This window comes from Seriola aureovittata, chromosome 3 (assembly GCF_021018895.1).
Source record: "Seriola aureovittata isolate HTS-2021-v1 ecotype China chromosome 3, ASM2101889v1, whole genome shotgun sequence".
Lineage (NCBI taxonomy): Eukaryota > Metazoa > Chordata > Actinopteri > Carangiformes > Carangidae > Seriola > Seriola aureovittata.
This window is the reverse complement of record NC_079366.1, coordinates 29,249,875-29,264,102: the sequence shown is the minus strand read 5'-3', so window position 1 is coordinate 29,264,102 and position 14,228 is coordinate 29,249,875. Positions and strand designations below refer to the sequence as shown.

At 41.1% G+C, this 14,228-nt stretch overlaps 1 protein-coding gene across 1 annotated transcript; it reads left to right on the top strand.

Annotated features, from left to right (window-relative positions):
* The first annotated feature begins 7,858 nt into the window (after positions 1-7,858).
* LOC130165729 (B-cell receptor CD22-like) lies at positions 7,859-12,090 on the top strand. The gene is made up of 9 exons (XM_056371121.1): positions 7,859-8,066; positions 9,063-9,419; positions 9,542-9,751; positions 9,854-10,117; positions 10,291-10,551; positions 10,796-10,883; positions 11,014-11,071; positions 11,353-11,445; positions 11,552-12,090. The coding sequence occupies exons 1-8, from the start codon at positions 7,997-7,999 to the stop codon at positions 11,431-11,433; spliced, it is 1,389 nt and encodes a 462-aa protein (XP_056227096.1). The 5' UTR covers positions 7,859-7,996; the 3' UTR covers positions 11,434-11,445; positions 11,552-12,090.
* The last annotated feature ends 2,138 nt before the right edge of the window (positions 12,091-14,228 follow it).

The window sequence follows — 14,228 nt, the reverse complement described above, 5'->3', positions numbered from 1 at the left end:
CATATATGTATTATAATGGCAGAGTGGACATAAAATCACTTTACATCAAGTTTGTATCTGGGAGTTGAAGGTAAAATAGTCTTTCTCTTGAATATCGCTCAGGTGAGGAAGTCATGTGACCTTATAAAGAGAAAAAGATGTTATTCTTCATGTACAGAAGCTCATTTCTACCAAGAACAGGGAAAAATCCATGAGCAGTCAAACATGATTTACTAAATCATTTATGATAGTAAATCAAACTTACATAGTGTGTGTGTGTGTGTGTGTGTGTGTGTGTGTGTGTGTGTGTGTGTGTGTGTGTGTGTGTGTGTGTGTGTGTGTGTGTGTGTGTGTGTAAGATCTGAATGCAGCCCTGATTTAAGGCTGCTCTGCTGCTCCACACCTGATTTTGAAAACAGCATCTTTTATGTCTTAAATGACTGAAGCTGAAGCACCAACATTGATAAATATCCCAGTGGTAAAAATACAAGTTGAAATGCCTGTTAAAATACTGTAGTTTTAGTTTTTTAAATTCCATGATTTAGTGTTAGCAGTTGTCATCTACCTGATCATTCTTCCTTCATCTGGTACAAGAATGAACGAGAAGTTCGCAATGAACAAGGAAAATATTTTGATCTATACACATTTGGTCCTGAAGACAACTATCGCTGTGCTGTAAAAGGACATGGGGATTTCCGTTCTCCTCCAGTGTGTGAGTTTACACCTCTTTGTTCATTAATGATATAATCGGATGGAAGTTTTAAACCCACTAGTCTAGAGGAAGTTAAATTCAATATTATATCTGATACATTTTCATCTGGTTTTTGTGAACAAAGCAAATCTGTTCTGACCAAAATGTGATTAATTTAATTTTATTATTGTCTTTATAGATGTAATCTCTCTTTAGAAGTTCGTAGCATGATAGCATTCTGATATTGTGTATGTATGTTAATGTATCCTCCAGATGCTCCAAAGCTTCTCTCTGTGTCAGTGAGTCCCTCCGGTGAGATAGTGGAGGGCAGTTCAGTGAATCTGACCTGTAGCAGTGATGCTAACCCAGCAGCTAATTACACCTGGTACAAGGAGAATGAAGACTCACCAAAAGCTTCAGGACAGATCTTCACCATCGCTGACCTCAGACCTGAACACAGTGGGAATTATTACTGTGAAGCCCAGAACACAAGAGGATGTCGTAACTCCACCTTAAATCTGACTGTTGTGGAGGGTAAATCTTTAATTCACTTTCTCACATTCACATCAAACATCACAATCCATATGATGTAATGGGTAATGATTTAATGAATATTGATTAATATAAAAACCACACAACAATAAAAATAAAACTGAGTGACTGAGGTCAGTGTCAGGATGAGTCTCTACGACATGGATGAAACTGAAGGTAACGTCTTTTGTGCAGATTGAAACGAGAGGAAAGAAGTTCACGCACCAAGCATCAGGAACATTCAAAAGTTCTCCAGGAATTTTCTAGTACTTTCAGTGTTATCCTCTACCGGAGAAATCTTCTGTAATTGTGTCATTAGTTCTGCTCTTTCTTTTTCAACTTTCTACATGATATAAAGATATGTTCAACTGAGCGCAGCGCAGTCACCTGGATCTTAAAGTGTGTTTTGTCTGTATGTTAATCAGGCTGTACGGACTCCGTGACGGGATTGGTCAGAGCAGAGAGGAGGAGCCTCTGACTCCATGGCCGGTTTCTCCTATTGGTGCAGCAATGATCCTACCAGTCCTCACCACAGCTGCAGCCCTTCAAGCATCAGAGGAAGAGAGTTTAAGAGCCTGGTCTGCACATCATTAGTGGATGCTGACATGATAGGCAGCTCTCCTCTGTATCTCCTTTGTGAGCATTTGTGTGTAATTTGTGATTGGGCTTGAGATGCTGGTAGCGATTGTTGGGGACTGGGCTAGGTTTAAAATTCTGATTGTGCATCACACCCTTAGAAAAAACTGTTGGACACATTAGGAACAGGGATGCTGCTTCTTTTGTTTTTGGGTTGGTTAGAATCACAGTTCGGCCCTTTGGTGCATTTTTCTTTTTAGATTAGAAATGACTTACTTTAGTTGTCCTCTCAGTGGTTCCACAAAGGGTTTATATCTTGATGCTTCATGTGAGCAGTGCAACATCTACTGGCCTGAATGCAAAATGGGCGAATACAAACGTTTGTATATCACAAATTGAATGCAAGTATACAGTATATCCATATTTGTACTACTGAAGTTGTTGGTTATATAGTGTGTGTCCATTGAATGTGTTACTTGCCTGGCTGAGAAAAGTGCATTTGTTCTTGTGGGTGCACCTGGACCAGCTAATCACCTCCCCATACAAAAGGGCCGTGCGTGCAGTGCTGCGGGCACTTCTTTTCCCCCTCTGCTTGCTGGAGCTGCTGGTTGTTGTGTGTTTTCGATTTGTGACTTTGAACTAATTTAGTAACTTAAAACAAGGTCTGTGGAGTGAGGTGGTGGATATAGGTAAGTCGGGGTACCCTTTATACATTGCACTCACGTAGGACTCCCCTGTATATACACACTAGGTTTTAGGGTTGGTGCCATCTTTGTATTTACTTTTGGTTAAACTTCTTTATTACATAAGACTCGGGATTTTGGTTTAAGTTTTGAGTCTAGCTAGGCCCAGTTTTATTGTACTTTTTAGTTTGTTTGGTACAACCACCTCGTCCCATCCTTCTCAGCAATTGTATTTTGTCAATAGATTTCTGTTTTAATAAACCATTTTTCTTTACTTATGACATGGCTACTTGATTCAGTTTTTGGTTGTCGCTTTGTCTCCTTTCTACCATGCCACCAAAGGAGTCGTAACAAGTGGGGGCTCGTCCGGGATCTTTTTCCCTGAGCCAAAAGACAATCAAAATTGAGTCACTGTGGTTGTGGAAATAATAGTAACAATGGTTTTTGATTTGCAAGACTTCATCGACAACCCTACACTTGAAAAGGTCGATGCATGTCGTAAGGATGATCTACTGGGTATTGCAGCACACTTTGATGTTTCTGTTCAAAAGTATGGGGTCAAAAGGGAAATCAAAAACAGGGTTTTGGAAAAACGAATTGAGTTAAAAGTTCTTGTTGTCTCTGATGCCTCAGCCCAGCAGGTGGCTGACGTTTCAGCTGGTGATCCTTGTGCTGCACCATGTGCTCTCCTTCCTGTGAGTCACGAGGAAGCGGTTAACCTGTCCACACCACTTGGTGGCGTGCTTACACAGGCTCCTCCTGCAACTTTGCCTTGGTTTGAACCTTTTTCTCCACTACTGACTGGTTCAGGTGAGGGTGCCAAAGCTAGAGTACGAATAGTTCACCTTCAGCTAGAGGCACAAGAAAAGGAAAGTAAAGAAGATCATGACCTCAAGCTACAGATCCGGGAGCTTGAAATAGAGGCTGAAAAGGAAGTAAAGTTGCGGCAGCTTGAAGTGGAGGCCATGAGAATTTCTTCTGGGCAGACGGCACAAGCATTGAAAAATCTGCACCCTCACAGACAAACTGCCACAACCAGAGTTTTGACATCAGCAAAAATATAGCCCTAGTGCCAACATTTTGGGAGTCGGAGGTTGATTCCTATTTTAATGCATTCGAAAGGATCGCCACCGCACTGACCTGGCCCAAGGACATGAGGCCTATCCTACTCCAATGCAAGTTAGTAGGGAAGGCACAGGAGGTCGTGTCATGTCTTTCCCTAGAGGACAGCTTACTTTATGAGGTGCTGAAGGAAGCAATTTTGTGAGCATATGAGCTTGTGCCAGAGGCATACAGGCAGAAGTTCAGGAACCATAAAAAGTACAGCGGACAAACATTTGTTGAATTTGCTCGTGAGAAAGGGTTTCTGTTTGACAAGTGGTGTACTGCCAATGAAGTCAAAAACAGTTTCGAAGCCCTTCGTCAGTTACTGCTCTTGGAAGACTTTAAGAATGCCTTACCAGAGAAGATGGTGATGTTCTTAAATGAGCAGAAGGTAACTTCACTATCCAAAGCAGCTGTGTTGGCTGATGAATTTATGCTAACCCATAAAAATATGTTTGTCTTCCCGCCCAGACAGAAACTCAGTATCATGCCCATTGAGACCTGATCCTGCTCACCCTCCTCTTGACAAGGTCCAGGGACCACCGTAACCTCCTCGTGAGGCTCGCAAATGCTTCTACTGCCATAAAAAGGTCATGTGATCGCTGACTGTCTTTCTTTGAAGTATAAGCAACAGTATCCGCCTAGCTTAGCGTGTACTTGATGATGGCTTGTTGACTCGTCGCTGGGCTGGTGAGGTTTTTGAGGATGTGGATTGTGCAACTTACCAGGTTGTTGTGCCTACAGCCTACTGGTCACAGGTGCTGTCCTTAGCTCATGACCATCCATGGTCAGGACACATGGGAATCACAAAAACGTATGACAGGGTCCTTAAACATTTCTTTTGGCCTGGACTCAAGTCAGATGTTGTTCAGGACTGTCGTACCTGCCGTGTGTGTCAGGTTGCTGGAAAACCAAACCAAGTGATTGCCCCAACTCCACTCTGCCCCATTCCAGTTATGGGTGAGCCATTTGAAAAGGTGCTTGTTGATTGTGTGGGACCGTTGCCAAGGTCCAAAGCTGGACATCAGTTTCTGTTAACCATTATGTGTGTCTCCACTAGGTTCCCCGAAGCCATCCCGCTACGGAAAATCACAGCTCCGGTCATTATCAAGGATTTGGTAAAATTCTTCTCAGTGTTTGATCTACCAAAGATTGTACAAAATGATCAAGGCACCAATTTCAAATCTAAGGTATTTGCTCACGTACTGAAAGCCTTAGGTATCACTCATGTTACATCTAGCCACTACCATCCTGAAAGCCAGGGGGCACTAGAGCGATTCCACCAAACCATGAAGTCTGTGTTGCGCAAGTACTGTCATGAATCACAGAAGGATTGGGATGAAGGTGTTCCACTTGTGTTGTTTGCCGCCCGTGAATCCGTACAGGATTTCAGAGGGTTTCAGTCCAGCTGAACTAGTGTTCGGACATGAGGTTAGGGGCCCTTTAAAGGTCCTCCAAGAGCAGCTGGTCGTACCAGGATCAGGGGTCACGAGCGTTCCAGAGTATGTCACCACGCTCAAAGACCGTCTCCAAATAGCCCGTTCCTTGGCTAGAGACGCCCTGACCTCTACTCAGAAGAGGATGAAGCAACGCTATGACCAGAAAGCAGTAGCTTATTCGTTTCAACCAGATGCCAAAGTTTTGCTGTTATTGCCTGTACCCGGTTCAGCCCTGTCTACTGAATTTTCTGGTCCTTATCTTGTGCAGAAGAAACTAAGTGAAACCAACTACATCATCAAAACCCCTGACCGCAGGTGACAGACCAGAGTGTGCCACGTCAACATGATGAAGCTGTACCGCTCCCGTGACGAAAACAGTGAGGCTCCTCAGTTCAGGAAGTGAAAGCCATAGTCTCAACTGTGGCATCCCTTCAAAAGGTGAGCTCTCCTGATGATCATGATGATGGGTTATTGATGTGTACTGCCACGCCACAGGGGGTGAGGTTAAGAAACTCTGAAGTCTTGTCTAATTTGACTCACTACCTGTCCCACCTCCCTGTTGAACAGCAAGATGATGTTAAAACACTCATCTGTGATTTCCTGTGTCTGTTTAGTGACATTCCCTCTCAAATTTCAGTCATAACCCATGATATTGTCTTAACCAACCCAAGGCCGATAAAGCAGCACGGCTATCGGGTTAGTCCGGCCAAGAGAGAAGCCCTGAAGAAGGAGGTAAGAAGTAATGACTTACTTTAGTTGTCCTCTCAGTGGTTCCACAAAGGGTTTATATCTTGATGCTTCATGTGAGCAGTGCAACATCTACTGGCCTGAATGCAAAATGGGCGAATACAAACGTTTGTATATCACAAATTGAATGCAAGTATACAGTATATCCATATTTGTACTACTGAATTTGTTGGTTATATAGTGTGTGTCCATTGAATGTGTTACTTGCCTGGCTGAGAAAAGTGCATTTGTTCTTGTGGGTGCACCTGGACCAGCTAATCACCTCCCCATACAAAAGGACCGTGCGTGCAGTGATGCCAGCACTTCTTTTCCCCCTCTGCTTGCTGGAGCTGCTGGTTGTGTGTTTTCGATTTGTGACTTTGAGCTAATTTAGTAACTTAAAACAAGGTTTGTGGAGTGAGGTGGTGGATATAGGTAAGTCGGGGTCTAAAACACTTTTGTACATAGTTGTGTAGTATCGTTTTCATTGTTTTATATTTATATTTGAGTGTTGCAATATTTTACCTTTTTATTATTTCCTGTGAATGTTAATTGGATACTACACCAAGTCATATCTTGTAAATGAAAACCTACCTGGCAATAAACCTTATCTTCTGGGTCTGCCTTTGTGATAATGTTGTGATAATGTCGTCATCTCTTCCTAATGCTGCTATGCAGTATCCCCTTGCTTTCATAAATCTGCAAGTTTATGAAGGTTACAAGTAAACTTCAGATCCTATTTACGCACCAATTTTTAGTTCAGATTTATTCATAGTCTTGTTTTTATTACAGTATATGCTAAATGAGGTTTAAATAGATGATTGATACATCTTTTATGTTCTGAAGTCCTTAGACTGCTTCAAAAACATTTCATAGTGAAAAGAGCAGCTGCTTGACATAAATATTCAGACACTTTGCTCTGACTCTTGAAATTCAGCTCAGGTGCCTCCTATTTCTTTTGATCATCTTTGAGATGTTTCTATAACTTGATCGGAGTCCACCTTTGGTAAATTCAATTGATTGGACCTGATTTGGAAAGGCATACAGGTGTCTATATAAGATCTCACAGCTGAAAATGTATATCAGAGCAAAAACCAGGACATGAGGGCGAAGCAGCTGCCTGCAGAGTTCAGACAGGATTGTGTTGAGGCACAGATCTGGTGAAAGCTGCATTGACGGTTCCCAAGAGCACAGTGGCCTCCATCATTCTTAAAGTGAAGAAGTTTGGAACAACCATGACTCTTCTAGAGCTGCCTGCCAGACTGAGCAATCAGGGGAGAAGGGCCTTGGTGAAAGAGCTGACCAGTAATCTGATGGTCACAATAATGTCTATATTTTGTCATTATGGGGTATAGAGTGTAGATGAGGTAAAAAGAAAAACAGTTTTTGATTTTAGCGTAAGGCTGCAACATATAAAAGGTTAAAAAAAGCAATCTTTGACTGGTGACTTGGAATTTCTCCTGAGGCACGCCGCAGATGTTCGGATCAGAAACCATACTGCAGTTCACCATTATGAACAGAAGATGGCACTCAAGAGTTCAGAAGAGAACTGTGTGTGTGTGTGTGTGTGTGTGTGTGTGTGTGTGTGTGTGTGTGTGTGTGAGAGACACTGCTGGTCTCTTATTCATGAAGTGTTTACTGTTGTAATACTCATTTCAGCCACAAGAGGCTGAAGTGCACCACTACTCCAGTCTAAATAGGATTAAAAGTATTCATGTTTTCATCAGGTGACTTTTCATTTCTCCTTCACTCTAAACACAAGGTACATGTAGTGTGTGTTAGTAAGTTGTGTAAAATTACTGTCATGTCAGTTTTGTCTACAAATATATTCTTATTTGACTCCAATTTGTGGTTAGTGTCAGTAAATGAGTTTTTAGCCTGGTAGCTGGTGAGTCACAAGCATCAAATGTGGGTCCACAGCTTGTTGCATATCAGTGTGGGGTCTCTTACAAGAAAAGGTCTGACAACCAATTGTCTAAGAACCAACTGTTCGACGGTCAACGCAACATCCTGCCAAAAACACGTTTCACCTGTTCTCTAAAAAATGGCGACAAAATGACTTTAAGTCAGACATCATGCATATTGCATATCTGAAGAGGAAGGAAGTCTGTCTTTTTTCACAGCTTGATTCTTTCCTCTGTTGGCAGCGTTTTGCAGAGAGGAACATCACCTTTCTCTCTTGTAAGACGAGAATCGTTTTTCGATTGATATTTCTTGCATATATTTATCAGCTGATTGTTTGATTGTCTCTGGAGTCACACAGAGAGATGAGAGGAGCAGCTATGAGTTTAACAGCAGCATCAAGTGGATTTGTCGTCCTCCTCCTCACTGTACCAGGTACTGTACATCTACATTTACTCTGTAGGACGTTCAGTAAACTTACTGAGAACAAGCTGAAACAGGATGAATAAATAAATGTGCAGTTAATGTTGTTTTTCTAATGTGATTTTTCTCTATCATCACTTGTTTAGCTGTTTTTGATTGTGCTGTTAAACCAAAGTCCTTAGATCTGTTCAGTGTTTTCACACATGCAGCATCTCTCAGTATCTTTGACCTCAACATGTTAGTGGTGAGTATTATTGCACAGTAAGAGTTGTGCTGTTTGAATTAACTGTATAAATGGAGCTGTAAGTGGTTCATCTGAAGGATTCAGTAACTGAAGAGTTAATCTACAAATGTCTGTACATTCAGTTTAAGAGAACAAGATAACATCTACCAAGGCTCAAAATAACCAAACGTTGTCAGTTCATTTTGTTACTTGCTGATGTCAGTGTGATGTTTCCACTCCCTGTATGGTCAACAGTGACCTGCTCTTCCTGATCTACTATCACATACAGTAGCAACCACGTGGATATACATACATACTAAACACCAACCTGACCACAGAGTGAACAGAGTTGAAACTAAACAAGGAAATTTCACATGCTGTAATAATAATAATAATTTCTTCTTCTCACACTGTTCATTACAGCAGCATTAAGATTCACAGGTCCAATGGTTTTCTGTTTGGACTTCTCCATGTCTGTGTTCACTGTGGCTTAATACAGCAACTACATCAAGAAGCCAGAAACATTATTAACATCATGAGTTTAAAAGTGAATAAAAAGGAAGAGACCATAGGAGAAAAACATGACTTTACCTCAGTAACATATATATAACAATATATAACAACATGACAGACATCTTTGTCTTAAACTCACAGTGAGAAGTGTTGGAGCCAAGTAGTTTTACAAATGTATTTTAGTCATGTAGCAGGTTTCCATGTTGAAGAACCTCCATAAAGTTTCTCTCTGTCGTGAATCTGATTGTGGTTTCTGCTGCTCTGTGTTACAGTGATACAGGGTCAGAGGGACTGGAGAGTGTTTTACTCTCGCACTCACATCTGTGCCTCTAAAGGATCAACAGTGGAAATACACTGCAGCTACAGATACCCATCCATAACAAATGGTTACTATACTAAGGTTGAGGAAACTTTCTGGTTTACTAAAAGCATTAATGATGCACCATTGGATCTGAGAACAGACTCAGACTACAGAGGTCGTGTGGAGTATAATTGTCGTACATGGATCATCTGCACTCTAACAATCAGAGACCTGAGAGAGAGCGACTCAGCTGAGTACAAGTTCAGATTCACAACAAACCAAGGTGGGAAATATACAGGTGAACCTGGAGTCACTTTGTCTGTCACAGGTAACGTTTTCACTGGAATATTTATCAATTTGGTTCCAATCATTAACTACTGAGAATCTGTGTGTTGCTTTGATTGTACTTTTCTAGTTTAGTTAATGTCTGTTCTCTCGTCACATGTCCAGACCTCCAGGTGCTGGTGGAAAGATCATCAACCCAGACAGAGCTGAAGTGTCACAGCAGCTGTAAAGCAGCTGATCGTCCTTCATATGTCTGGTACAAGAACGGACTGAAAATGAAGGAGGAAACATTTTCCCTTAGAGTCTCTGCTAATGATGACAACAGCTATTCCTGTGCTCTTAAAGGACATGAGGATCACCGCTCCCCTCCAGTGTGTGAGTTTACTCCACAGTGTCACTAATACAATGTTAAACTTAAACCTTCCACTACACAGTTTATGTCTAATATTTAACTTCTCCTCATATTCCCTCCTCCAGATGCTCCAAAGCTTCTCACTGTGTCAGTGAGTCCCTCTGGTGAGATAGTGGAGGGCAGTTCAGTGACTCTGACCTGTAGCAGTGATGCTAACCCAGCAGCTAATTACACCTGGTACAAGGAGAATGACCGTAAACTTCCCAGTCAACAACCACAGCTCTTCTTCTTCAGCTCCATCCAGCCCTCTGAGTCTGGAGAGTATTACTGTACAGCTGAGAATGAGATGGGGAGGAGGACATCAGCACACGTCTTTATTGATGTAAAATGTGAGTGAGGAAGTTTATTTTAAAATCTATATAAAGCTGATTAGTGACCAGAACTATGTTTTCCAGCCATAATGTTTCTCATGTTGCCATACACATAACTATTAACTGTGACTCATTAAAATACAACATGTAGCTCTGCAGTTAAAGTATGTTGTTAATGTTTGTTGTTCCAGATGCTCCAAAGCTTCTCTCTGTGTCAGTGAGTCCCTCTGGTGAGATAGTGGAGGGCAGTTCAGTGAATCTGACCTGTAGCAGTGATGCTAACCCAGCAGCTAATTACACCTGGTACAAGGAGAATGAAGACTCACCAAAAGCTTCAGGACAGATCTTCACCATCACTGACCTCAGACCTGAACACAGTGGGAATTATTACTGTGAAGCCCAGAACACAAGAGGACGTCGTAACTCCACCTTAAATCTGACTGTTGTAGCAGGTGAGTTACACACATTCATCTACACACACCTGTTTACTGCACTAGAGCTCATCAACATAAAGAAACTTCAACTGATGCAAAGAAAGTCTGAGGATTTCCAGACTTCTTGTAGCTGTGTACTGAGACCTCCATCATACTGAACATGGACGACACTGACTGACTGACTGACAGCATCACCTGACAAACTGATCTATCAGTCTAATCTTACTGCTAATGTCTCCTCTCTGTTGGTCTCACTCTCCAGGTAAATCAGTATTAATGATTAATATCATCAGGTTGACTCTGGTGGTCCTGATGCTGATTCCACTGGTCGTCTTGAGTCTGTGGACGAGGTAAAACAATAAAGATCCATCAGTTCAGTCGCTGCTCTTTTATTTTCTTCTTCAAACTTCCTGCAGTTTTTGGTTTTTGTGAATTTCATCATGTTAAATCTTGTATTTGTTGTTGTTGGTTTGAATCCAGGAAGAAGAAAACTCTGAGTTTAAACTCTGAACCAAATGAAGCTGTAAAGATGATGGAGGTGAGAGACAGAGAGGTCCTACAAAACTTACACAACTTACTCTGTATCACAGTTATTATAACTTGGCTCATAAACGCTCTGGAAACTGAAGAAGATGTGAAGTGAATTTATATTTAAAATACAACTTTCTCATTATGAACCAGTAAAGAATTTGACCACATCACATTTCATCACATGATTCAGTTTTAAACAGGATTAAAAACATTATAATAAAATGTAATTGTATGCAGGTGTGATGAATGAGGTCCAGTGAGTGTCATTTTGTCACCTCTCTCCATCAGGTAGACTCTTGTCCTGGTTATGAGAACAGCACCACTGCAGCACAGACACAAGAACCAGAGGAGCAGGAAGACCTGGTGTGAAGTTACAGTCAGGTTAGAGCCTCTCACACTTAATGAAAGAAATAGATCAATAACACACAGACTCCAGATTTATAATTACAACTGTAACTTTACACAGGTTTCATGTGATCTTTTTTAGATGATGTTGAAGCAAAGGTGGGACTCACCTGGTGGAAACAGGAAGTAGAACAACATTGGTTCCAGCTTTAAAGATTTTTCTGTTCATTTTTCATCTTATTATTTTATTTAGCAGCTATGAAGACAGATAAAGTTAAAATCTGTTCTTTTGTTGTGATTAATTTTCCTCAGTTTTGTCTCTATATGGATGAAATGTGCCACAGTGCAGTAGTTTATTAGTATTCAGGATGTTACTGATATGAAGATGCAAAGACAGTTTTTATTGAAGAGGACCTGAACTTCCTGTAAATCTCTGGGGTCACTCATCAAAGCAGAATGTAGTTCACTAAATGTGAAACCTTTTCAGAATAAAAGTCCATTGTTGACAGTGTGTGCAACACCCTAATTATAATTTGAAGAGTTTACCATTGTAATATGTCAAAGATGTTTGTCAGCAGTGTGAACTAATGACACGTCCGGAACTTAATCTCTGTAAATAACTTAAAGTGTAAATAGTTTCAATCATAAAATGTGAAAATAAAGCACCAACAGTAAATGTGATTAATCAGTGGATGGTAAAATGTTTTCTCATGGCTCTGATCTGGTATCTCTGATGTTTATATACTTTAATGATTATGAAGCCTGGCTCACCAGGGTCGACAAGTCAGCCCTGTTTGCCCCGACTGGGTCGGCCTGTCTTGTCACTTTCCGATACCGAGTCACTGTAGTGGTCCAGAAGAAGTAGCTGGTCAGAAGTCATATTACAACCTTTTGTATTGTAAACACCATAATGGCTGAAGCTAAACAGCTGTTAGTGCTAACTTTAGCTATGTAGCAATACCAAAACTTACAAGTAGCTTCTTTAACAGTACATAATTATATAATGTTTCAGGTGTTTTCTGTAATAATAAGTAATCATATCGTATTTTATGTTTCAGGTGTTTAATTTTATAATGTGTAATCATATGTATTTTATGTTTCAGGTGTAAGCAATGCTGCCACTAAACAGCAGTTCAAAGTTTTATTGGTCAATGAACAATAAGCAAAACAGTGACATCAGGGCAGGAATGAACAGAAGATCAGACTGTGCGAAACTGCATTAATTTTTTTTCCTGATCATTATGAAACATATGACATTTGGTGCGAAATACCACAATATTCAATAAGGCTGAAGCCTAAAGTAAATCTTACCAAATATGTAGTGTCACTTTAAAAAACGACGCCCAGTCATTTCCTGAAACAGCTTGGCGCTGTACTTCTTAGTAAGCATAAATCCATTAGGCGGAAAGAGTAAATTTGTTGGGGACTATTTACTTTTTCACGTCCCCTAATGTGACACAATCTAGACCCATAGTTGATAAGATTTTATCTTTTAGTTCTTTTATTACAGAAAGTGTTTAAACCCATGATCAAAAATAGTCATCCTGTCATTGTTTTACTTATGGATGGAATTATAGTGAAAAATAAAATATTCCCTTTTTTGCTGCGGATCCTCAGCAACCCCCCCAAGGACCCCTGGGGGTCCCCGAACCCCACTTTGAGAACCACTGCTCTTGTGAGTATTTCCATGCGTGGGATGGTGTATGTGGGATTGAATCAAAACAAACCACAGTGTGTGTGTGTTCATGGTAATGAAGCAACATGTCACTGAATCTTCAGTCTGATCACCAACATCCTGCAGCAGGATCAGTTCATGGTCTGGGTTCGACCTCAGAGGGTGAAGCTGATTGGCTGAGGCTGGCGCTCCAATGCAGCAAAGTGACTCAGCAGGTTTGATGTATTGTACCCAGGAGGGATGTTTCATCCCTCTCTCGCTCTCTCTCTCTCCTCCTATTACATTGGCCAATGAGCAGCGTTAGAAAGCGCCCCTCCCACTGACTCATCCTCCCCAGCCTGAGAGGATGTGTTTCAGAGCCAGTGCCACTGGGAGAGGCTGATGATGCAGGATTCATCACAAACAGATCTTTAAATTTGATGATGGTCATATTTAGATACACACAGACTGATTCCCTGGACACCTTTCTCTTTGTAAGATAGAAAACTTAAACTGCTCCAACATGCTGAGACCTCCCATGAAACAAATACAGCTCTTTAATGCCTGTGACCCGCCAAAATAAAATTTTTACAAGCAACACAGCAAGTTAGTGCAGGCAGAAAACTAAATTATATTGATCATCTTGACTGAAACTTCAGACCTTTATCTGTGTTTCCCTCTTCTCTCGTCCTTCCCTGAACACCCCCACCCCCCCCCCCCCCCCCCCGTGCTGCATTGGCACAAATCTGATCCTGTAAACTCGGTCAGACGGAGCCACGCCCGTCCGTCCCCATCTGCTCAGCATCATGCAGGAAACACATGAGGTGCAGATCTGTGCAGGTTCAGGGACATGTTCAGAGGAAGGATTTGAGACTACAGTGTGGCAGGTTAGAGTGATTATGTCCATACTGTCCCAGTATCTTCTAATCAATAAAATGACCATTACCTGACAATCTGGAGCCACAAACTACTTTTGAGACTCTCGCTGTGTTAGCGTTGGTCCGTTGTTTTTTAATGTCAATATTTATACTCTATGTAGCAGCAAATATGATAGTTAAACTAAGTCGATATTTTTGGGATGTTCCAAAATCAGTTACTTACTTATATATAATAATAATCAATTTTAACATGTTTAATAACTTGTTGGTCAAGTGAGCAGGTTCTT